The sequence below is a fragment of the Strix aluco genome, chromosome 2 (assembly GCF_031877795.1).
Source record: "Strix aluco isolate bStrAlu1 chromosome 2, bStrAlu1.hap1, whole genome shotgun sequence".
NCBI classification, from domain to species: Eukaryota; Metazoa; Chordata; class Aves; order Strigiformes; family Strigidae; genus Strix; species Strix aluco.
In genome coordinates this window covers 20,145,265-20,171,446 of record NC_133932.1, presented here as the reverse complement: position 1 = coordinate 20,171,446, position 26,182 = coordinate 20,145,265, and the positions used below count along the sequence as shown (strand labels likewise).

The window sequence follows — 26,182 nt, the reverse complement described above, 5'->3', positions numbered from 1 at the left end:
AGCAGTACAGATGTAGTTGAGAAGAGACAACTCTTCCCTACTATCTGAGCTCCAAATACCTTACTGCAAAAACTCCCTGAGCCACAGTGCAGGCAGCAGTACACAGGGGAGTGTCTTTTTCCCTGCAAGGACAGAGCAACTTTGTTCCTAGACATACTTTCCTGACTTTCCATTTGAGGGCAATACAAAATGCTGCTTTTACCAATTATTTTTGCTGAAGAAAAAAAGAGAAAGGAGTGGTGGTGGCATGGGACAGCAGTAGAAATGCCATTTTCCAGAGTTTGTGGAAAAGAACATCTGAGGCCCAGAGATGCAGCTGGAGAACAGTTGTAGAATTCAGAAGTGTTAGACATTAGGATATTGAACAGAGAACAGGGAGACATTCTTCACAGAATCATCAAGGTTGAAAAAGACCTTGAAGATCATCTAGTCCAACCATTAACCTAACACTGACAGTTCTCAACTACACCATATCCCTCAGCGCTATGTCAACTCAATTCTTATGAGAGTACTTTCAAAGATTTTTCTCTACCTTTCAAAAACCCAAAGCTCCTTGAGTTGGATGAATACAGAAGGTGAGGCACCTCGTCTTATGTGAGATCATAAGAAATGCAGACTAGAATAGAGAAGGGGACAAAAACCAGTACATGCAGGTGCTGAATGCTTATTGTTACAAGAAAGTAAAAAAATATCGAAGGAACATTTCTGAATCTGCAATAATATTAGAGACCTACATAAGTAGTAAAACAAAAAAAAAAGCCCCATATCCTATCAACTAGAAAAGTCTGGATCACCATTCTTAACAGCATGGTTCTGTGCCAAAATTCTTCTCCTTCAGTAGCATCAGAAAAAATGTAATTAGCACTCCATCACCCCCACCTAGAAAAGCATGTAGTTGTGTCTGTGTGTAACAGTGCACATTATGAGAAAGAGGAGACACCAAAAATCTGGCAATTAGGTTAGAAATAACAGTAATCTGCAAGGAAAATTAAGCGGGAAAGGAAAGTTTCTTCGTTTCCTGTGTTAACAGAAACTACTCATAAGATCTTATAGCATAAGATGGGCCAGAGAGGCCAAAGAACATTTTCTTCCAAGACAGACTACAGCCTAAAATACCATTTCTAATCTTCTGAGAATTGCCAAGGAAGCGATGTCTGTCTTGACTGCTACCCTGCACACTCGCCCCTTCACACACACGCCTGCAGTCCCATGCAGCGTCTCATCTCCTTCTTGTAGAGCTCCATGAAAGAGAAGCACGATAACACACACCCTAGATGGTCATATACAGGAGGCTGCAATCTGCAGATTTACATCGGAAATGGGTAGGGGAAGAGATCCTAAGTAAACCATACCCAAAGCTTACCACCAGTTTGGGCACCACTCCAAGACGGAGGGCTAGCAGCAGAAGAAATCCTAGCCAAATGATTCAGATAAAATTTCAGTAATAAACTGTACTTTGGAGCCTGGCAGTGCATGCTTCTACCTTCCACCACTGGCCAGTCCAAGTGGTTAAGCCACACTATAATTCTCCTGTTGCTCTCCACCACAAAGTGCATATTCAGCTTCAAGACTACTTCCTGGGTAGTGACCAAAAAGAGTTTTCACCTCATCTAAGCCAGCCAGATTGCTAGAGAAGCCTAACAGCTACGAGGGCAAAGAGACTTTAGGAAACAGCAAACACCTTCCCTGCACTCCGCTGACTCCAGTTGGAAAAGCAGCACGATGGCCACGACTAACAGTAACCTCAGAGCCTAATGTCTCGTCAGCAGCCTTAAGGAACACCATCTCAATATTCATAAAGACTTCTTCATCCCCCAGTGCGCTAGCTAGATTGCAAGTACAGGGAATGCAACAGACATTAAGGTAATGACAGCTTTGCCTTCATAGGAGGAGGCAGCTATACAACACCCTGAGGTACAATTGCAGCCCCAACAGCTCTGATACCAAGAGCTCTGAAAATACAGCAGGCACACTAAGGCCTGCACCACAGCCTGATACGTGTATACACAACACAACGGTTGTCCCCACTGCTGTGCACACACAACTAGACCACCCTCACTGGCTGGCTCCCCTGCCAGACAAGGAGCATAAACACTTCACCCTCAGGCAGCCATGGGCATGAGGAGCCCAGCCACCCCTCACTGGGGCTTGCACACCTAACTTCAGGCACTTTCATGTTCCTACATCCAAACTGGCATGTATACCTGGCAGCTTGGTGCCATGGGTATGGGAATTTCTTTGCTTGAGAGGAACTGCATGTCCGTACTACACAGCATCTATTATATACCAGCAATGGTAAAGACAAGTGGGTGGCAGAAATATTACCTGTTCTCTATTTATGGGCTTTCTGAAATATTAAGGTGCCTTGCTCCCATTTATATGTGATGGGAGGGCCTGGGCAAGCATTTAGGACAAGTAACATTATGTTAAATACAATATTTTGTGAATTAAAGACAGAAGTATTAACAAAACCTCAAATAATAGTACCTTTGGGATTTGAATTTTCAATTAAAAGATAATGTTCTCCTTTGCAAAGATTTCCATGCAGATTCAAAGTTGACAGCACTGGTATAAGAAACAAACACCAATTCTGCATTCCACTGCAAAGAGCACCTGTGCTTTAAAAATAGGCAGTACTCACACTCAAAATTAATAAATAAAATTATCTTTTAAACTATCAAACTTTCTTCTGGGTTGGAAATCATCTACAGAGACAGTCAAAAAAGGTTTCCTCCCTTCCTTTACCCCTTTTTACTGATTGGAATTTATACTCTAAATAAACAAAAAATAACTATAATTTATACTTTTCAATGCTTTCTTTGTCACCTTGGTGGGGAGAGGGTAAAAGAAAGAAAAGAGCAAAAGAAGAGAAGCAGCAAATCAGGCAGACCATGTCAAAACCAACGGTGATCTATGATAGCAATTGGCTGCCTTTGCAAAGCTGAGTAAGAAGACACGTGAGCATTATTGGTCCCAACAGGACAAAATAGAAAAAGAAGATAAAAACCCTCAAGTTAAAGTGGGTAAACATACAACTTATTATACAACACACACAAAAAGGACTTTGACATCTTCACATGATGTTTACATCGCAAGCAAAGGCTTCCTTATGCTGAACACCCCTCTGTGCTGACTGAACCACAGACACAACAACAAAAAAACAAACCCACACTTTTCCTTTCTCAAAAACTCAGAACAACCTTTTCCAAAGTGGGATTTCTCTGAAGTCCCCCTCCCTGAGCACTGCTCTAAAGTTAACACAGATGATGCAAGTAATAAAATAGTTGGAAGAAAAGCCTCTATGTAGGCTCAAGCGATCCAAGGAAGAGGCAAATTTCTGTTCTCTCCTTAGGCAAACACGTGAGAGCCTGGCTGCTCGCTTTTATAAGCACTGGGAGCAGTTAGGGACTCAAACCACCAGAGATGCTTGTCAAAACAACAGTCAGAGAGCAGAGGCAGCAGCAGATTAACTCCTTCATAGTCGCTGGCTACAGTACTGGGCTCACAGCTGGGTCTGGAGCTCACATGAATAGGATATGGCAGGGAACAGGGCATGCAGAGAAAGGCATCTGGGGCTAGACTGCTGAAAGAGCATGGGGGGGCATGCGAGGGTGGAAGGGAAATCAAATCTATATATTGTCCCCCCCTCCTTATATACATATAACATTCCTTTTCAGGAAGAGAAGGTGTTTGTAGAGCTCGCTTTCACATCATAAATCCCCCAACTCCAAGTTTTGCCAACAAAATGTACTTTTCAGCATGGGGACTATAACATTTACATTTGTGTTGCAAAATTAGCAGAGTTTTTGGAACAAAACCAGAAACAAGGGAACGTTCACACCTGTCACGGTTTGTTTTCCCTCAGAAATGTCAACACAGGCTGAGACTTTCAACTCCAGCTGGTGTCTCTAGCTGCTCCGAAGGAGATGATCCATTACGCGTGCATGCACATACACACACACTCCGTGTTGTGGCATAACAACTGAACTAATTGTGACCAGCATTCAGCATTAATGAGAGATCGTGTTCCTGCTGGAGAAGCCAGCTTCAGTGAAAAAAAAATGACCTTTCGTGGATGATGCTTTGTCTGGGGATGAAGAGAGTACTGAGCAAGCAACCCACCATTTCTCTCTCCACTGAAGCAGAATCACAGCAGAAGCTCTCCAATTTGCTGTTTAGGGATAATCCCTAAACAACTTTAAACTGATTTCAAACTACTTGACTCTGCAATTTAGTTCTCTGCCTGTCACTGCCTGAGCTAGACTGTTAAACAAATCTATCAGGATAAATGCAGCTTAGCTAAGCACAGATTTTTGCCAAAGAGGTTATCCTATTCCTTCTGTCCCTATCCAACAGACCCTCTTGCATGATCTCCCACCTAAGCCAAAACAGTATCACTCTACAGGACATTCAGGATACACACACCCATTTTAAACCACTGTTAAGCGATTCAGGTAACTCTATTTAGCTTTTAAGAAATGCTCCCAGAATGAGTTTAAATACTGACCAGAACTAGCTCACTTCTGCTTTATAAAGGCCCAAATCCAAGTAAATCACTGAATGACTTTGCTCTGCCACCCACTTATTTTTTGATACTCTTGTACTACTATGACCATGAGCTTCCTCCGAAGTGCCTTTTAAACATGGGCTTGGGAGAAAAAGAAGATCTCTCAAACCAGCAGACAAAGTGAGTGACATTCCTCTCTTCTCCTCAAGACACCCTGTTGCTAGCAGCAATATACATCCTAGGGAGACCAAAATACTCCAAGTTATGAAAGGGAGAAACGACCCCAGTATCACTGCTGGATGCCACCCCTGCCACAATGACAGCCCATCTCCTGGAAGTCTCAGCACAGTTTGATTGACGTATCTCTGCTTTGCATTTCCACTCCAAACTGTTGCATAAAACTGGTGAGTGCTGTAAGTAGTTACTTCCCTCCACAAATAAGAGGACTTTACAAAAGGTAATAGCATTTTTTCATTTTCACAACACAGAGCCCCATTTCCAAAGCCCATTAGCAGGCCTTCTGGTTGACAGGTCTACTCAGGAGAAAACTATCTTAGCTATCCAGGTCTTCCAGCAAGTAGGTGCAAGGTTCCTACCTTGTGTAGCCCAGAAAATCCTGACAGACGCAGAACTCACATCTTTGCTCTTTACCCAGCTGTTGTTGCGGTGCCTACTCCATGCAGAAATGACACAGAAATAATCTCCTCTATCACTTTCTGAAGTCCACTGGATTCGTAAACTGAAGGTGTCGACAGCCTTTTTAGAGAAGATTATTTCCCCCTTCTGAGTCCGCTCTCTGCCCCTGTCCCCAAGCAGCAGAGTCCAGTCTGCATCCATCGTGGCCATGAGTTCCTCGGTCACCACATCGTCACTGCGCAGGCGCGGCCTGTAGTACCAGGAAACTGTGAAGCGGATGTTGGCTTTGGTGTCCTGTGAGTTTGTGATCCTGCAGTTGAGCTCTGTGGGGTCATCTGAAAACTTGGGTGTTTTGGAGGCATTCAGAAATACCTCATAGTCTGGCTCTGCAGGAGAGGAAACCCAGAAGAAAGCGGTTAGAAGCTACAAGCAGAAGGAAGAAAGAGCCAGAGCTTATTAAGAGATACTGCTAACTTCTAACATCCAATCCAGTCTGTGAAAGCACCTGAGCTAGAAGCCAAGTGCCAGAATATGCATTTTTCTTACAAGACCTGGGGACTGGGAACTTGGACTCCAGCTCTCAGACGTGCACCAGTCTAACACAAGTACCCCTAGGCCTGCATGTCCAAACAAGACCTTTCGTTTCATGTGTCTAGTCAGACCATTTCAGAACAATAAGGACTAAGAGATCTTGTTGAGCAAAATCATCCCCTTCTTTAGGCCTGGCCCAAGAACCCATCACATGGGTTCAGTTTCAGCCCAGCCAGTCACCTTTTGCACCCGTTCAAATGCCTAGGACAGCCTGCAGCAACAGGAGACTGGTTATTCTCTAGCTTTGGACTGACTGGAGACATTTCATTCCCCCAATTTCTCTCCACAGTAAGAAGCCATTTTCCCATCCTGAAATGCCCTCTTTTCCACACTTAACCGTCCCATCACATCTCTACAATACAGTTTAAGAACATTAGAAAAATCTCCCAAAACCCAAACACCTCACCCACCCACACACCAAAACCAGGGGCATGGGTACCACCATTGGCACTGGCCACAGACAGCACCAACAGCGGTGCACAGTAAATTTCAGCGGGCAGCATAATAAATACTAAATAGGTTAAGAGTCGAAGATGTGTAGATCAGAAGAGCTTCACAGTCTGAACAGAGAAGTATGTGCCATACAGCTATGAGGCTGGAATACATCAAGCTTGAAAAGTGCCTGAAATTCATGGGTTAAGAATGGAGCTGTTGTATTTAAATCTGAAATAGCTGGCTGTCCAAAGCCTAAAAGCGATAAGGCAGCTGCATGACTATTTTCTCTCAGACTACAGAGATAGTAAAGGAAAGAGATTACAGCAAGAACCTCACACCACAAGGAAATACATATTTATTTACTAGTGTTAGAATATTTTTCTGTCTTGCTGTCTACTATAATTCAGAAAAAAGACTAGCTTTCCAACTGTTCGGCCAATACTCATCACATGGCTTTTACATCGTAAGTGTATTCAGCGCTCTATATTTATTTCTTGCTCTATGTTTTATTTGGCATTTTGCCCTCCTAGAAACAATTAACCGAAGCTATAATTGGGACATAGAAGGCAATCCAAGGCTAAAACTTGGGCTTAGCTCATCAGCAAGCCAAGATAATAAAGCATCTTAATAGAACTGCTGCACAAACTGTGTGTGCACATGCACTTTTGGACTTAAGATGTAAAGGATAAAAACAATTGTATCAAGCAAGCTGGCTGCTGCTATGTCAGCTTGCAGAAAAGATCTCTCGCCATTAAGTGTTATGCATGCAGTGTCCTTGCATCTAGCAAGAACAAGGGCATTAATACACACCAGATATTAGAGCATCTAGTGATGCTGAGGGTGAGTTTTCTGCAGTGTTAGGTAACACACAAGAATAAAAGTACTGTTTACATAAGTCTGTAGTACCTACTACCAGTGAACATAAGTGCAGATTTCTGCGCATATTCACTATAAGGCAAAATAAAAAGAAAATGCACAGAATCCTTCTGCTGTGACCAAGGCATAGATTATTAATGGTGACCAAAACCCGCTTTTGGTGTAAGTCCCCATATATCCTTCCGCTACACTACTCTTCCTGTCTCATTCACAAAAGACTAGTCTTCTCCAGGGCCTCATGATATATCGCTCATGCTCTGCAATTCTCTTATTCCCCCTCACCTCCCCCTACCCCCCAGAAAAGAGGGCATTCAAGACCAATTAATATTTTTACAGCAACAAGGACTGTGAAAGCAGAAACTTCTCTAGACAGGAACACAAGGAAAAAGCTGCAAGAAACTCAAGTTCTTAGACAATCACTTCAGGTTTGTTTTATTTGTGGGCAGGGGAAGGACTGCTAAGAAGAGAGTTTTGGCTTTGACAGCACCACTCCAGATAGGCACTTCACCCTGACAGACACTCAAACAGAGGATTTAGAAAGAATAAAAGGCTGGCTGGATAAACCTCATTCCTCCACTCTGTCAGCTGTCAAAGAACAGCCTCACTGACAGTTCAATGACTTAATACTCCAGCAGCTCTTAACTTCCATTAAGGAGGAGGAGTTGGTGAATTCTGGATGCAGTTGAAAACCTCAACTGCTGAAAATTTATTCCTCTTTTCCTTGCCCTAGCAACCAAGCATCTGCTGAAGAGCAGTTTTTTTTCTTCTCCTGTTCCCAAAAGATGCCAAATTGGAATGGAAAGAGTAAGGAACAGTCCTACAGGTATCGGCACTACGACAGAGTACATGAGCATGCAGTCCACCTGTGCACGTATGAACACGTGTGCATACATGTACATGCACAAAAGTGGGGGAAGGAGGGAGCACAAGCTGAATGTGCATTAGAATGGCTGAAATAGGACAGGAAATTAAGACATTCATCACTTGGGCACTTCTAGTACACATTACAAGTACACTTGGAAACAGCCATGGCTCAACTGCTCCGTACAATGCCAAAATGTAAAATTTAAAGTCATTGTTGCTGGGATTTAACCTTGTGACAAAGCTATTTATTTCCGAAAACCAGGCTTCAGAGTAGGCTCTCTATATGCTGGCCTCATTCGATACTTTTATGCTGGAGGAGCTCTGCCTTTGTAACTGGACAGTACCACCAGTTTCTGATGACAGGAGGCTCTGAACAGGTACACTGAGAGGGTTTAGGGCTGGATACTTGCATCCAGTTAAAGCTGGGAACAAACATCAAGTACTATAGCTCTGCCAGTTCTCCCTCAGCTCACACCTACGTTCATTCATGCTTCCAACACAACCAATACTTTGGGAATTTTAGCAGGTGCAGATACCTTACCTACAGCATCCTGCAACACCATCCTGAGTATCATTGCTTCTAAATTGAAGCTGTTCTCTCCCCAAGGTTAAACTAGGAGACAGGATGGGCAGGCTGATGTATCTAGACCTATCCCTAAGATGACAAGCTCTTTAGAAGTTTTGCTGGAGTTTCATTTTTAGTATTTCTCTCAAGTAACTTCTAAGGATATCTGCATAAAGAAAGATCTCCAAAGCTTAAGCTCCAAAGCAAAACCTTTACAATCTGCAGCATGCATGAGACAGTGGATCTCCAAAACAGATTTGTCTTGGCAAAAGGGTGTAGAGAAAGATACTGTCAGCCTGCTCTTGTAGGCCAGGTAGATCAGATAAGCCTGTTGAATCTCTTACCTACAGCTTCTGTTTCTCATTCAGTCAACAAGTCTTAAATGAACAACTGTTAAACACAGTGCTTCTAACCAGCCCCTTGCAAAAAAATGCAGACATTGACAGTATTAGAGCTGTAAGAAAGGAAAACCACCAAGAACACTGGGGGATAAAGGAAGGAGAGAATAAAGAGATCAGCAAGTTTCTGTAAGTACTTTTTCCCCCCACTGGTGAATTAAAAAAAACTTGCTGCAGAAATGCCGAAGTAACATATGGAAGCTATAACTTCAAGTGCACAAAAATCCTTTGCTTGTCCAAAGGGCTAAGAATCCACTCATCTCTAGGATTGAGTGATGAAAAATGTACCACACTGAGTGGGATGTTAATACATTAAGTTAGCCACAAGCCAGGTCTCTCTCTCTCAGTCACACTACTCAACAGTTATGTGACATGGTCTCGTAAAATAGACTTCTGTGTTGAGGGAGGAGAACAAAGCAGTATAAAGGCATGTTCCATTCTAAATCCATCAGTAGGATGTGGTGTCTCTCTAGTGATTAAAACAGCAAAACAAAAACCCAACAGCTCTGAAAGCTATTAGAGTTCATTATGAAGTTTCCATTATAAATAATTTTTATGGTATATGACTCATAAAAATCAGGGGAAGCATCCAATATCACTGTGTCCAGAGCTCAGAGAATGCTTGTTGCTGGATCAGAGCCCTGCTAATGGTACAAAGGAGGCGAAAGGGGACAACGTGACAACAGGGGCAGCTTCAGCCCCTGAAAAACAAGGCAAGCTTTTAAGTCCTATTTCCCCATTGCAAACTTCATTGACACCAGAAAGTGGCATGCACGGGTGGGACACACGGTAAGAGATCCTAAAACCCTATAATGTACAAACCCAAAACCCCATAGGATAAATCAGTATTTTCATATGTGAGAGAGAGGTGTCCTACATACAGATGATAGACGTAACCCCCAGCAGCGCTACAGGCTTGGGGAGGAGTGGCTGGAGAGCTGCCAGGCAGAGAGGGACCTGGGGGTGTTGATTGACAGCCAGCTGAACATGAGCCAGCAGTGTGCCCAGGTGGCCAAGGCGGCCAATGGCATCCTGGCTTGTATCAGAAATAGCGTGGCCAGCAGGGACAGGGAAGGGATCTTACCCCTGTACTCGGCACTGGCGAGGCCACACCTCGATGACTGTGTTCAGTTTTGGGCCCCTCACTACAAAAAGGACATTGAATTACTCGAGCGTGTCCAGAGAAGGGCAACGAAGCTGGTGCAGGGTCTGGAGCACATGTCGTACAAGGAGCGGCTGAGGGAACTGGGGGTGTTTAGTCTGGAGGAGGCTGAGGGGAGACCTCATCACCCTCTACAGCTACCTGAAAGGAGGTTGCAGAGAGCTGGGGATGAGTCTCTTTAACCACGTAATAAGTGATAGGACAAGAGGGAATGGCCTCAAGTTGCACCAGGGAAGGTTTAGACTGGATATTAGGAAGCATTTCTTTACAGAACAGGTTGTTGGGCGTTGGAATGGGCTGCCCAGGGAGGTGGTGGAGTCCCCATCCCTGGAGGTGTTTAAGAGTTGGGTCGACATAGCGCTGAGGGATATGGTGTAGTTGGGAACTGTCAGTGTTAGGTTAATGGTTGGACTGGATGATCTTCAAGGTCTTTTCCAACCTCAACGATTCTGTGATTCTGTAAGCGAGAGAAACTAGCACAGAAGAGATTCTGCAAGGTCCTCTCCCTTTTCTGATGGGACCAAGGAATGAGTGGCACATTACCCATGAAATCTGAAAGCAGAATCACTCACCTAATGCTGTCACCACCACACTGACTGGTGCAGATGTCCTCTCCACCACCTTATGCCAGCTCCCGTTGTGCAGTGGTACCCAGACAGCTGCGTGGCAGAAGTAGTAGCCAGAGTCTTCCACATCCACATCACGCACCAGCAGGCGATAGGAGTTCCTATCTACATGGCTCAGGCTGATAAGAGTTGAATCACTGACAACAGAATCACGGTCCATGCTCAACAAAACCTGAGCATCTGACAAGGTATCATCAGGTGACATGGAAAAATACCACATCACCTCCGCTTGGAAAATACCACTCCTGTCTGTTGTGATGTTGCATGTAAGATCCAGGGAGTCTCTCTCGGTCACAGACACATTGCTCGTTGAGATGACCACATCTAGAGCTTGGAAATGAAGAGACAAAAATTCAAACAAAAAATAATTTTTTCTTTTTTTTTTCCCCCCCCACTGTAAGTTTTCCAGGACTTCACACTATTATGGAAGCTTCTGAAGTAGCTCAGTAGCCCTACCTTCAAATGCCTGTCGGATATATGTAGCTGCGTGATCTATTACAAGGTAAGTACACGTTATCAGTCAAGCAAGGGATGCATGATGAGGGCAGGAGGGAGGAAGGGAGAGAGATCACAGGTTTTACAACTCAACAGCAACTGCTCCATGAAGGCTTTGTCCTGGTCACAGACCACACGTCACCTTTGCACAGCAAGAAAACACGTACAGCGTTTTCTGTTCTCACAGGAGGGTCAAGGTGTTTTGGGACTATCTCTCAGAAGATAAAGTGTCCACTGGAATCACTAGGAACTACGTTAGAACTCAACTTGGTTTCTGCTGAAATGCTTTCAAGCTCATCTAACAGAACAGATTTAGACAAGAAGCAGCCATAGCCACATGTTGGAGTCCTGACTGACCTCCGGTGTGCTGCACAAACATGAAATGGAAGCAAACAGAAGGCAGCAAAAACTCCTTGTACTGCTGACTCCTCCACTTACTGCTCTGACCGACACACACTTTAAAGCAATGCCAATAGACACTTAAAATACATTTAACAAACTCCTCCACTGGCCAGTGAATATTTTTAATATACACAGCACATATGGTCATAGCCAGCATTCAAACAGGACCTTCTGAATTCTGTAGGTTACCAGGCTGGCCACAGCTTTGTTAAAAGAAAGCCACGGGATCAAAGTGTCAAGACCAGGAGTAGAAAAGCTGGCCTTAGTTACTGGTGAGAGGTGAACCGGGGGTGCTGTGTGTGTTATTTGTAAACCTCACTGCAAATCATTCACCAAGTTACCTGGCCACCACATGTCTTCACTTGCTCATTCCCTCATTCTACATTGTCTAAAGATTAGATTTGGATCTCAATGCAGCACCGTTCCCACAGTATGTAATGCGGCTGCTCTTAAAGTCTCAACAGAGGCCAGCAGACAGGGCTGCTACAGCAGTGGCTCTTCTCAGCAGGTCTATGACCAAGATCACAAGCAAGAATATAGATTCCTGCCTTAAACAGGCAGTTATGTCTCTGGTGCAGATTAGCGACTTCTATGTAAAACCATGTTCTGCTACATAATATGTACCCATCTGTAACAGCTTTCTAGGACTATCACCAGGAACAAGAAACAACATATAAAGGCCAGAGGCAAACTGAGTGGCCACAACTATTGCCAATAAAACCAAGCAATACTCATCTCACTGAAAACTATGATAACACAGAGCAGTCAAACTGAACAGAGGGTAGGGAGCCCCACCCGAGCGGTAAAGCGAAGTCCACTGTCTGACGAGTATCTCATTGGGACTTCCCTCACTGTCCTATCACGGAACTGGAATCAGTAGGAAAGCCTGGTTAATTTAACAGGCTAATACCAGAATACAAAATAAGACTCATCTGCAAGGCTAAGAGCAGCATGTCTCCAAGGAACACTTCAGTCTTCATGAAATAGTGACAGACATTCAGAATCTGGCAGTATACACTTACAGAGGGACTCTAAGAGAGTTTACCCATATGTATATTCTCAATGCTCCTTTTTAGTTACAGACATGTCTGAAGGCATCACTTAGGGTTATATACCTGTTGTGCAAGGCACTATTGAAAAAGACATGCGAGAACAAAGGCAGGCCCAAAGATGTCATGATTTTAGGAGATGAAAGCAATGGGCATGTAGACAGAAGAGCAAAACCAAAAAAAAACCCCCACATAGTTACACAAATAAGCTGTGCATGACTTTTTTCATTAGATATATTATTTTTTTTTAAATTTTGTTTCTACAAATTCAACCCCACAGTTTTCATCAGGTGAGAATGAGGGAAGTGCAGCAACCAAACATACCATTTACAATTCAAGTTCATTTTAGCATTCAAGTGCAGAGGTTTCAGATGTCAGCACAAGATGCTCTTCAAGTCCTACTACAGGATATATGGGTACAAATTTTCACAACTTTTTGCTTGAGAGTAACATATCCCGTTTAGCATAACTTAAAAAAAGCCTCATGTCCCTGACAAAGTGCCAGTGCTGCCAATGACAGAGCTAAAAATGAAGACAAAAAACCCTAAACAAAAAAACAAAGAAAAAAAACCACCACAAACAAAACCGCACACCCAAACCACGTTAGAAAAACTGCACTACTACTGGTCCTGGCAATCCTCACCCTGTTTTCAGCCACTGATTAAATCCCACCTACTTAAACCAAACTCTCCAAAAGTGACACCCTGAAAGAGAGGGGGCAGATTGTCAAATTTCACAGGCTAAGTACCACCAGGACACTAAAACTACACCTACATGAGCTAGCCAAAAAGCCAGTCAGTTCTGAGTGATCCCTGTAGTGATAAAAGGATTACAAAAATGAAGAGATACCCTTACTGTCTAAACACTTCTAAAGTATTGTCATAATCTAACATTCTGAGGGACCATCATTGCCTGGTTTTCTACCTATTGAGTGACAAGGGGCATCACTTCCCGCTTTCCCTCCTCCAACTAGCAGTGGTAATGCTAATGCAATTAAGTGCTTAGTGCATCTACTCCTGAAATCGATATGGGCAGGGATATCTGGATATCCTCAGGACAGCACTATATGTATTTTTGTCTCCTTAGTCAAGCACGCAATGAAGTGTTTAACAGAACCATTACTGTCCTAGACTCCTGACAACACGGTGAAGCAATCAGACCAGTGATCCAGTGACAGTGATAAAAATCACTGGATAATTTGTCCTGTTAAATTATCACTGCCTTCCTCATTTCTCTTCATCTTTCTATGCTATTTTAATAAACAACATACAGAAGAGCTTCACATCTGTCACTTAACCACAAACCACTCTTACAGGAAGTGCAGCTGTTTGGTGCTATGGGACAACCCTATGTTAATGAGAGAGCAGAGGGAAGGTTTGGCGTGCTCAGGGATTAAATACAACATTTATTTAAGAAATATAAAAACCAGAAGCAATCTCAAGTGAAGTAAGGATGACAAAATCTAGGTCTAGGCATCTAAGAGGTTCCAGTCATTCCTTCCACACCATCATCCCCCTTCTCCCCAAAATAAAAGCTAGAAAAATTATGCCAAGCATTTTCTATCAACTCAGATGTAAACAGGCCAGCTATCCAAACAGCACTCTAGGTTCTCCTAAAATGTATCCTTATTTAGTTCAGTTTACCCAATTTCTGCTCTCAAGTATTGCAGTCTGGACACAGCACTGCTGTAGCTACAAGTTGTGACCCCGGCCCATCAGAAACACTCACCAGTCCGTTGGACTGCCACACTTGCTATCTCCACGCTCTTCTCTTGAATCTTCTGCCATGTGCTATCTGCCCCTCTCACCCACTCGCTCACAAGACACCTGTAGGCGCCCCCATCCACTGAGGAGGCCTGGGATACAGATAACCAATACGTGTCATTCGCTCCTGTGTCCAAGCGGATATCTCCATTACGGTAGCGCTCTTCATAGCCAGGACCTGGCTGGAATTTGCCCTCATGAGTCAAAGATAGGATGTCCTGCCAAGTCGATCCACTTTTGATCTGCCAAGTCACATGCAGGTGAGTGTGCTCCAGTGAGGTGGTAACTGCCGAGCAGCGTAACTTGAAGGAGTCACCTTCAGACAGCCTGAGAGACATTGAGGAACGTGCTTTTGAACCACTCACCGATAAGCCATCGGAAATCACTATTAAAAAAGACCAAAACACACAAGAATCATAAAACGTAAGCAAGAAGAGAACACCCACACTGACCTGTTTAAATATGAGGCAGCAAAACTACCACAGAGCAACACCTGGCCAAACATTCCTTCTTCTACACAAATATATTCCAGGAACAAGGAAATTCGTGTGTAAATCCATTAAAAGAAGTGCTCCACTTTAAACAAGCCAAGACAACCATTCAAATTCATTTATCCTTCCGCTAACTTTAGTTTCTCATCCAAACATCGTCATTCTGACTATTCCCATCCAGAACCATCTTTATTTTCATGGGAATAAAAGATAAGACACTTGGAAAAAAAAAAAACCATAGCCTCCCAAGTTATTACTAAAGGATGCTAAATGAGAGAGCAAAGCTAGGGCATGAGTGCAGTAACAACATGCTAAAGGGGAAAAGGAAGATTACCTCCTTCATATAGAAGGATCCCTAAATGAAACTATAAATAAGAGAGAAAACAGGCTGTGTTTTCACCTGAAGTTAGCCTCTCTACCCAGAGGCTTAGGGACATTAAATATTTGCAGACATCTTCAGAAAACATACTGCTTAGTTTTCCCATTTTTATTTACATATTTACTAGACAGAAAAAATGAAAGCGGTGTTTATAGTAAACAGCCTCTCTTCACTTTACCTCACTTGCCTTTTCTATCATACTTCCCAATTTTTGATTTTGGCTTTTAGGAGAATAAAACAGGAAGAGGGAGAAGGAGGGAAAAAAAAAAAAAAAAATCACAATGCTCATAAGCAACAGAAATTCAACATTCTTAAGGGTACATCTATAATCAATATCAAAATCAAATTTAGAGCACACCTCACTCTTCAGAAATACCTTTCACTTGGACCTCTGCATCATAATTTCCCTGAACGGTGGCATCAGTGCTGGGCGTGGAGCATTTGTATCTCCCTTGGTCAGTTGGCTGGATGTTTCTAATCACAAGTTCCACAGCATCGTTGCTGCTCCGTCTCAGTTTGATATCCCCATGGCCCACGCGTTTTTGGTACTCCTCAGAGGTGAATGTAGAATCCCAGGTACTCACTATCCGCACGAAGTCAGTCTCCCGGGAGAACTCCCAGTCAAAGTTCTGTTCACTGGGTCCATCGTAGTCACTAACACTGCAAGGGATCACCACCTCCGTGCCCACGACTCGAATAAGAGGACCTTTGGGCACCCTCACAACACGCGCTCTGCTGAAAGCTAGGCAGGAGAATAAAGAGAGAACACACAGTTAATAAAGGGATTACCAGGATAAACTTCGACCAAAGAAATATGAAACAGAATAAGGTCAGGCACCTTACTCTGTGGAAAACTAGAGCTAGTAAGAGCAATATTTCCCATTAACATTTAATCTCACTGGAGCAGGAGCCCCTAAACACACCATTTTTAGTGTGGGCAATCTTTGTTTCATTGCTTATTTAGTAACACATTAGGTAACGAAATACTGAGGGAGAGAAAAACGTAAGGAGGAAAAAAAAAACCCACGTGAGAACTAGCCATAGATCCAGTGGGTAGCAGTTTCTCTACTACAAGCCAAGTGCTATGCGTGACCCTTAAACAACATCAGTAAGTGGTTTTCATTACTACAGTAAGGGCATCATCTAATCAGGCATTTCTATAAGTCTTCTGCTGACATCAGTAGAGGTTTTGAAGTAGGGAACTAACTCTACCCTAGCTTGAGGGCCCTAAGAATGTTAAGTTGACATTCTGCAAAAACGAGCATAGTCACTTCTGCCCTGAACAGTCATGGCTTCTCTAACACAGGTGAGCTTCCTTGCTTTCCTATTTGCTTTAAAAGGAAGAACAGATTTCAACACAGTTCACTTGAACAGATTTCTGCAACCACACCTGTTTCTATCACACCTTTCCTCTTTCATGGAAGTCCCAGAACACGGGGCCATGAGTAAAGCAGGCTCTCTCCAGAGCAGCGGAACACAAGAGTGTTCAGACTGTGTTTTCTGGGACTGTCTTGCTAGAAGGACAGAACAACAACAGTTCTCTGCACAAGGCTAGCAAAGCAGAATGTTATGCTCCAGGCAAAAGTGTGAACGACTTAAACTAGCCAGAGGACCTGGCAAAGATGCAGCAGGAGACTTTTCTGGTTGATTTGGCTCTGTAGCCCAAATAACCCCAGCAGCTGCACATGGATTTTGGCAGGTTCTTACTTCCCAAAAGAAAAAACTGCTTTGATTCATAGTTCCAACCAGGGAAATCTTTTAAGAAAGAGAGGGGTCTCCAAACATGAACAGCCTACTGCATCCCACTGGCTCCATGTCCATAGCAAACTATTTTAGCAGCCAGTTAGAACAGGAGAAGCCAGAACACCGAAGGTCAGATCTTGCTAAAACCAAGTAGATGGGCTGTAACAACATCAAAAGGAGTTGGACCAAAAGGTTGATCTGAGATACTAAGAGGCAAAGCCAAATTTTAAAAAACAACCCAATGCACAAAGTGCAGCAACGCACAGCTGCTCTAATTCACCAGCTATGTTGAGAAAGCCACCAACTAGTGACATGAACACCAATATACTTGCTGAGCCTTCCCCTACTGTCACTGCACACCATCTTACTGTAGACTAAGATCCACTTGCTGGCTCTGAACCATCATGCCAATAGGTATCCAGATGTGGGCAAAGTAGTCTTGTGCAGAGAAACCCCCCACTGGAGAACGTGTTATAAAGTGCAGCTTGTCCCCTCCAGAGCAACGTGGAGAAGGATGTGTTAAAGAATCAGGATTTCTGTAGTCATTTAAAAACTGCACAAACACACTGAGCAAAACTACAAGAGAAAAACCATATTTTAATCCCCAGTTACAGTTCAGCAAACAGTTGAACCAAGGACTGACACTGTCTTTACCTCCCCAGCTCATAACTCCCAGCATGCTCTTTGCTTTGCAGGCTGTTCATGTGTACAGGCTCAGTCATAATAGTCCAATCTCCTCATTGCCATGACCTTCTGTATTCAACATTAGTACTTCATTAAACTTATTTGTAATGCAGACTGGGGTTAATCTCTTACCCCTTATATCCCTCCCAGGAGACAGTCATTATGTACCTGATCAAGTGATTGACTAGTCCCAAGAAGGAAGCTGGACTTCTCTGCACCATTCACACGTGAATCGGAGAGAAAAACCTCCACTGCCTACGTATTGTTCCACAACCAGGTATCTTTAAAGATATCTCTTGAAACAAAAGCACCATATAGTAAAATCATTGATACAGAAAAGAAACCAACAAAAAATAAAGCAAGCTGCAGGGTTCTGATGTATTTCCTGGCTAGGTCTTAAATTGCAGTCCCATTCAATCCTTCAACTTATCCTCTTATAGAAAGCAGTAAGAGCAGCAGGTAAGCTTTAAAGCTCTTCCTGACAGCCAAACCAGCTTCCAGCAGTCCACTGTGAGAAGTCAGCTCAGGATTCTGAGGGCACTCTCTCTAGAAAATACTCTCCTGTGACACTAAAACAAGCAGACAACACTGTTCTGCATGTGTCTTCAGCTGTAGACCCACATACCGTGCACTGCATTAATCCAATCTAGAGGTGACAAAGGCATGACTAATGTGGCAAGGGCTGCACATTTGTGTTTGAGATTAGCACTGACAGTTCAGTTTCTCTTCTTCCAAGGTCACTAAAGACCCTTTGACACTAAATGAAGGTAGGGGGTAATTAGCACCTTCATAAGAGAAGGCAGGCCAAAGGAAAAGACAGGGGCACAGGGATTCCTCCGCGGATCTCTTTGGAGTCTGTACCCTATTGCTGTGAAGCAATGACTATCCCCCTCCTCACGGCACAGTCCCACAAGCAATTCCAGTTTAACGCAAAGTTGGAAGGAGGGCAGTGAAACAGGCTCCAGCAGAGAAAGGGACAGTCTGAAACAGTTACTTTCTACTTTACAAACAACAACATTTGTTACTGCTAAGATAAATTAGGATTCTCGTAAAGCAGGAGCACACTGAGACAGCATCACAAGATAAGAGAACATCTTCTGTGCCCTGCCCACAGGTAAGGAGGAACACGCACAGGGCAGACACTCCACGGGTCAGCTGCATTTCTAGGTGACCCAGGAGGCTCAGCATGTAGCAAGCTGTGAATTCAGGGTTCTGCCTTTTGTCCTGCAGCAGTCAACAGCAAGAGTATCCCCAGTTACTAAACAAGGTGTTATATTCTTCGCTGTGCATCAGGGATTAACATTTCATGTAGCTGTAGCAGAAGGCACAGAGATACAGACACTGATCTTAGCAAGAGATGAACTCCATTTTACTCTGGCAGATAAACGAGGAGCTTTTACAAATATTTTATTCTTGTAGTGCCCTGTGTTACTTGCATATACCCCCTCCATCGTCCCAGAGCAATTGCTTGTATCACGAAAGCTGAACTTCAAGAGCTTCAAACTCTGTAAATTTGTTGGAAACATTTATTTTTCATGACATCCAATATATTTCACTGTTAATATAAGGTGACATGTTCTCAATGAATTCACTTGAATCCCATTTAACTGTAGAAACAGATGGAGGACAGAACAGTGTATACACTAGTGACAAAACAACAGAACTTTGTCAGTATTTTTCAGTATCGCTGAGACCACCAAAGATGTGTACTTAGTAGGAACTCAATAACTGGCTCTGTATAATAAACTGCAGTGCTGTACATCAAGCCTGCCTGAGCACAAGATTAATTGCCTAAACACAAAAGTTTATTTTTACAGAGTTACCAAACCAACAGATGAAATTGCAAGTAACTGTTTTCCAAAACAAAAGGTAATCGAGCCCCTGTAAGGAGGCCAGAACACAAACAGGGGATAGGACTTGTTCCTTGGGCTCATTCGACAGGTGACAGGACTACCAGGAAACACTGGTGCTTTTGCAGGGCTGAGCCAGAAACACCCAAAAAGTAGGGCAACCACAGAGCCTTCATGGCTATTTGTCAAGCACTTGATTAGGATTCTCCAAAGGGATCGCATGAACTACTCCCCCAGAAACATGGGCAAAATGTGGGTCGAGGTAGAATAATAAACTGGGGCCTGCCATATTAATAATAGAGGCAAGATAACCCAGACATAGCCTAGGCAGTTTTGAGTTAGTTGTTTGTTCCCTAGCAGTGGCCCATGACATACTTAATTTGTCCCATCACCTAGATCATTGCTGTCATTAAATGAAATCCTTTCAAAGAGGAGAGCAAGGAAAGCAAATAACTGAATAGATAGGTTGTGAAGTCAATCTGAGTACATTAAATAGCAACCTGTCGTTTTTAGGATAACCAAGAAAACAAGGCAGCAAAATTGTGTAGGATCTACAGAACGGGTGATCTGTTTAAACTCTCAACAAGCTACACAACTCCTCAAGGAAAGAGCTGGTGAGAATTTCCTCTTGCGTGAGGGACATTGCTACAGATGAAGAGCCTTCTAGGAGCTTCATCTTCACACAGGTTTTGCATCTGTGTATCATTTATGAAAGAACAAGATGAGAAGTAATCTGTGGAGTCACCCACAAGGCTGAGAAGGTATTACAATTGCAAAGAACACACTTCTGCTTCAGCACTCTCTTACACAAGGTGCTTCCTCCAGCCTGTGCTAGACAGCTCTGTCTAATAAGAAAACATGTTCTCTTAGCAGCCCAGAGAAGGAGGTCGACTCTCTATGTCCACCAGCCAAAGGAAAATGCAATGTGACATGCAGTAGGAAGCCAATTAAAGCCAAAAAAGTAAGAGCTGAAGAATGAGTAAATTGGCTCAGGCTAAGCTCTCTAGCCTCTGCATCAGAATGACTTAGAACACACAGTCCAGCTCCTCAACCAAGGCATTCACAGGAGACACAGTGACAACTTTGCTGATGCCCTTTATATCAAAAGAGCTTTCCAAACAAAAAGTTGCTTCATTTGCCAACTAAACATTAGCATGTCTGGGAAGGAAATAAAGCAGCCCCTTCAAATTCACAACCGTTTATGGCAGGAAGAAAATACTGCGGTCAACTTTGCAAACGGTAGTAACAATTTTCTCTCCCTGAACTCCTCCATTTATTATCAATCTAGGCACCACTTTGCTGCACACTGTGTAAATGAGGGGGTTGCGCAGGGACAACCCTTCTTGTACCACACTAGAGAATAAGCAATGGATTCCCCACCATTAAAGCTGTGCACTGCCTCCTATTTCTAGCAAAATCCCAAATCTCCCACTTCTGTACTGCACTGCTTAGCTACAGTGTTTGTGATGCATGAAGCCACTTTACAAAATGGAGAAAAAAAAAGATTTTTGCATTTTATTTTGTCCCACTAAAGAGACAGTCCACACAAATCCTCTTCCTCCATTTTGAAAGAGAACTGATCAGGCTCCTGCTGGGAGGCATTCAGTGACTTTCCCTAGCGAGCAGGCAGGTGAAGGAACAGACAGCATATCACAGGCCCTTCTCTAGAGAAGAACCAAAGCATATCAGCATGGGAGATAATAATCCTTATCTCCAATCTCCCCCTTTTCCCCTTGCCTCTCCTCCCAGCTCCAATTATCATCAGGCAGCTACACATCAGGAATGTCATCTGCAACTCAGAAAGAAAGAGCAAGTTATAACAAACATGTCTACAATGTTTGAAAACCCTTCAATACTGTCAAGACAATTATTTTTTTAAATATATAACATGATTTTCTGAGAAGCGACACATTTACACAAACAGCATGTTGGTTTGGGATTTCCCCCCCTCTTTAAATGCAATCAATTAAATTTTCTATCCTACACTGCATATGCATGAGAGGAAAAGTCAGATTAAGCAGAATAAAAGGAATTTAAGTACCAGAAATGCAGCTAACTACTGAAATCTCTTTACCAGTCTCAAAAAGAAAAAAAATTCTAAATAAGTGAGATCTCTTACCACTCCTGCTAAACACATGACATCATCATACTCCTCTTTCCAATGCAGACAAACACACAGCAGAGGTTGGGATCTATGCTAAATAAAGTGGTAGGCTCTTGCTACTCTTTCCAAATTACAAAATTTAGATTCTCCTAATCAGCAGAAGCAACCCACACCTTACAACCAGAGAGCCTGCACAGGGAGGGAACAAGAGGCTCCTTTAAAAGAAACCAAATTTGATTCCTTATGTTGAAGCTGTAATCACCATGGTAGCCCAGAATTATCTGAGGCACCTATGGCTCCCCCCATACCTTGCAAGTCAACAGTACTGTTACACCTTCCTGACTGCAGTACTCCCTACCTAAAAAAACTGATAGATTTTTATGGTTTATAGATGACCTGCAGCATATCATCTGAAGATATCAGAGAAGAGCAAATGAAAGAGTCCATGAGAGAGACATTTACATTGTTCTTTCCCAGGCAGCTAGGATTCTTTTTTTAGATAATGTAGAGCTCTTATCAAAAGGAATTAGCCTGGGTGTAATTGCTTAAAACCCATTATCTCTATCAGGATGAAGAAACGCATACTGCATCTTAAGTGAAGCCTCAGAAATGCTATCAAACTGCAAGGCTGCTGTATTGTTGTAATCTCCATGCCATCTGAGACATTTCAGAAAAGTCACATCTCCAGCATTGGGTGAAAAAGCAGGTACCTTCCTTCCCACTTGGATTCAGATTCACATGAAAGGATTAAAACAATATATTTTGCAACACAGTAACAACCTGCTATCTTCCCCATTCACCCCCTCACTGATCACCCCCAAGAAAAGGGATTTCAAGTGCACCCAAGCAAACCACAAGGCTTTCACTAGGACACAGTTCTTAGTTATCATAGAACCACAGAATGGTTTGGGTTGGAAGGGACCTTAAAGACCACCTAGTTCCAACCCCCCTGCCACGGGCAGGGACACCTTCCACTAGACCAGGTTGTTCAAAGCCCCGTCCAACCTGGCCTTGAACACTGCCAGGGAAGGGGCAGCCACAACTTCTCTAGGCAACCTGTGCCAGTGTCTCACCACCCTCACAGGAAAGAATTTCTTCCTTAGATCTAATCTAAACCAGCCCTCCTTCAGTTTGAAACTGTTGCCCCTTGTACTGTCACTACAGGCCTTGATAAAAAGTCTGTCTTTCTTACAAGCCCCCTTTAAGTATAGAAAGGCTGCAGTATAGTCTCCCTGGAGCCTTCTCTTCTCCAGGCTGAACCACCCCAACTCTCAGGCTTTCTCCATAGAAGAGGTGTTCTGGCCCTGCTCTGGACCTGCTCTAACAGGTCCATGTCTTTCTTGTACTGGGGGCTCCAGAGCTGGACACAGTACTCCAGGTGGGGTCTCACCATAGCAGAAGGGCAGAATCCCCTCCCTCGACCTGCTGGCCACACTTCTCTTGATGCAGCCCAGGATACTATTGGCTTTCTGGGCTGCGAGTGCACATTGCTGGCTCATGTCCAATTTTTCATCCACTAGCATCTCCAGTCCTTCTCTGCAGGGCTGCTCTCAATTCATTCATCCTCCAGCCTGTACTGATACTGGGGATTGCCCCAACCCAGGTGCAGGACCTTGCACTTGGCCTTGTTGAACCTCCTGAGGTTCACATGGGCCTGCTCCTCAAGCCTGTCAGGGTCCCTCTGGATGGCATCCCTGCCCTCCAGCAAATCAACGGCACCACTCAGCTTGGTGGTGCCCACAACCTTGCTGAGGGTGCACTCAGTCCCACTGCCTGTGCCATTAATGAACATATTGAACAGTACCAGTCTTGATACAGACCCTCGAGGGACATCACTTTTACTCGTCTCCATTTGGACCCTGAGCCACTGACTGCAACTCTTTGGATGCAGCCATCCAGCCGATTCCTTATCCATCGAATAGCCCAGCCGTCAAACCTGTATCTCCCCAACTTAGTGACAAGGGTGTTGTGTGTGACTGTGTCAAAGGCCTTGCAGAAGTCAAGGCAGATGACATCAGTTGCTCTTTCTTTATCCACCAATGTAGTCACTCCATCATAGAAGGTCAGCAGTGAAGTTATGCTATGGTGCATTCTTCCACTTCCAGGAGTCCTCCTGCCTTATGTGGCTAGTTACTTAAGCTCTTTCTGTCATCAATGGAGAGAAGCTCTCTGAAAAACTTCTCTCCCACTGCTGTTTATAGTTAGAGCCTAGGGAGACAACCACCTGAGCTCAGCAGAAAAACTAAACATATTTTTCAAGCTTCTTCCCCATTCCTTTTAGGAAAAATTAAAAAAAAAAACCCAAACTCAAAACCAATAAAAATAACACCACAAAACCCCCACCAACAAAAACACCCCACCACTATGAATACACAACACACCAGCACAATGGGGCCAGATGAACATCCAGTAAGTCAGACCTGATCTGTTCTGATGTCTGGATGATGTTACTTTGGATAAATACATAGTAATTGGCAAGTTCAGATCTGGAAACAACAGTCAGAAGGCTTTCTTATCTAAAAAGACAGGGACAGTAAGAAAGCAATACTTCACCATATAAAATACACGGTATCACTGCAGCTAGTGAGCAGATCATCTGATCACTGCCCAAAAAGATCTGTTTTGGAAAAACTTCACTGACCTGTCTCACAAGAAGGAAAGCCTCCTTCCTCTGCCATGTCTCTGCTAAGGCAACTGCAACAGGCAGAACTGCCTCTTTTGCTATCTCCTGGGCTATCAGGAATAAAGCACTGTTCACCTGTTCAGCTCCACCCTTTTGAAGACCAACTGACTGGCACCACTTTCATCCAAGCACACAATCCATTTCAATTCTCTGCCAAAACGAGCCACAGGAATTTGACATAAGTGCTTCTGTGGATTATTGCTGCTACAATACAAGGAGAAGAGACCAGTAAACTGCAGTGGAAGCTTGTACAGCAGAAATCAGGTTGCATATGCAGTGCTAATTAGAATTTAAAACACTATCACCGGCTGCTGACAGCACAGATCCCACTGTGCACCACTGCTTCCCAGTCATAGGGAGAGGTATGCTACTGGCAGGTAGAGAGGAAAGGAGAAGCCACGTAAACCTTTCCCAGCTGTGCAAAGCAGAAGGCTATTTTGTCAAACAGAGTGGCTCTTGGCAGGCAGAGAAATGTGGCACCACTGGTCCAAACAGAACAAACGTCTAACAGGCAGAGATACTAAAGATCATGGTTTAGATTCCTCTGGATATCGAGCAACTCCATCACATATGATCTCTATTTCCTTTCCCTACCACTGACTGACAGTTGAAGATAAAAGGCTGTATCTGAAGAACTGCTTTTGATAAGTCTCCAAAATACAGCTGGGAGCAAAAGGGAAAGGAGAGAAAAATAATGAAATCCAAGAGTCAACATGCTGCTTCTTCCTGGGTCTCACCTGAAATACCTGTCGCTGCTAATGATCTTCATTTACTTCCTCCAAACAGTCTCATAGAACTCCATTTTTACCCTACTCTGACAGAGCAGCCCATTCAGGTTACCTGCTGACATCTGACCCAAGAAGTCCAGGGGGTCTGGCAGTGGTATTTACACTGCCACGCGAGACAGCTGATTTTCTGTTGTTCTGCCTCAGAAGCAATTTGTGTTGCCAGAGTAAAGGTTCAATACATTACAGTCTAAGGAAAACAGTTGACAAAGCAGTAAAGCCCACGACTCAGAGCTGAAGAGCTAGCACAGTTGGAAGCAGAGCTGCAAGTATTTGCAGAAATGCTGTATCTGAAGTATCTTCACATTTTCTTTAGTGGGGAAGAAGGACACAGGTTGAAAGCTGTAATACTAATTTCAACTCAATAGCAGTGCATACATTGACCAATATTTTTTAAAAAGTCTTCAAACAGGAATATACAGAATTAAAGTCAGTGCTGTTCTGCAACATCATTAACTTGCACTTATCCATTACCTTAAATCTTTCCGAAAGCAGTTGGAACTGAGCAGAGCAGTCCAAATCCATTCACTCTATACTGCAATTTCCTCTGGGCAGAGACCAACCATTTTCTTTGCTCTATGTGGAATGCAGTACACCACTAGGATTAAACTGAACTTTCTTTGGATTTCACTGGAGAAAACAATCAGACTAGAATAGATCATTTTCTAAATCTGCATCTACATTAACTAAAATCATACACTTGAGTGTAAAAATCCAAGACAAGACAAAAAAAATCCAAATCCCAGACAAGATCATGTTAAACTATAAAAGCTAATACATTTTAGAACCAGCATGATTTTAAACAGGACATAGCGCCTAGCAGAGGTGAGAAGGCTGCAAAGTTAGGAAAAAATATTTTTGTCAGAAGATTTTTTAAAAGATGCACATATAGCAATATCCATGTATTTCACAAATTATACATTTAAAAAAGGAAATCCTGGAACACTCCCTTCTCCCCTCTCCCCAAAATAATTTATTATTATCATCCCCTTTTCCTCCCAGAACAGCAGGTATTGATTTTTATTGATGTGAACTAATAACTTGCTTTCCAAGTTATCATTAATGTTAGGTAATATCCAAAACACACTCAAAAG

General features: G+C 43.3%; 1 protein-coding gene across 3 annotated transcripts in view; it reads right to left on the bottom strand.

The window, feature by feature from the left end:
* Positions 1 to 26,182, bottom strand: part of PTGFRN (prostaglandin F2 receptor inhibitor) — a 70,422-nt gene that overhangs the window by 24,660 nt on the left and 19,580 nt on the right. For 2 of the 3 annotated variants that reach the window (XM_074812921.1, XM_074812932.1), the window contains exons 2-5: positions 15,616 to 15,981; positions 14,335 to 14,754; positions 10,607 to 10,990; positions 5,104 to 5,529 (exon numbers count right to left, since the gene is read on the bottom strand). In XM_074812921.1, the coding sequence (XP_074669022.1) occupies positions 5,104 to 5,529; positions 10,607 to 10,990; positions 14,335 to 14,754; positions 15,616 to 15,981 (1,596 nt within the window). The remainder of the gene's footprint in view (positions 1 to 5,103; positions 5,530 to 10,606; positions 10,991 to 14,334; positions 14,755 to 15,615; positions 15,982 to 26,182) is intronic. The other variant, XM_074812940.1, reaches the window with a different exon arrangement.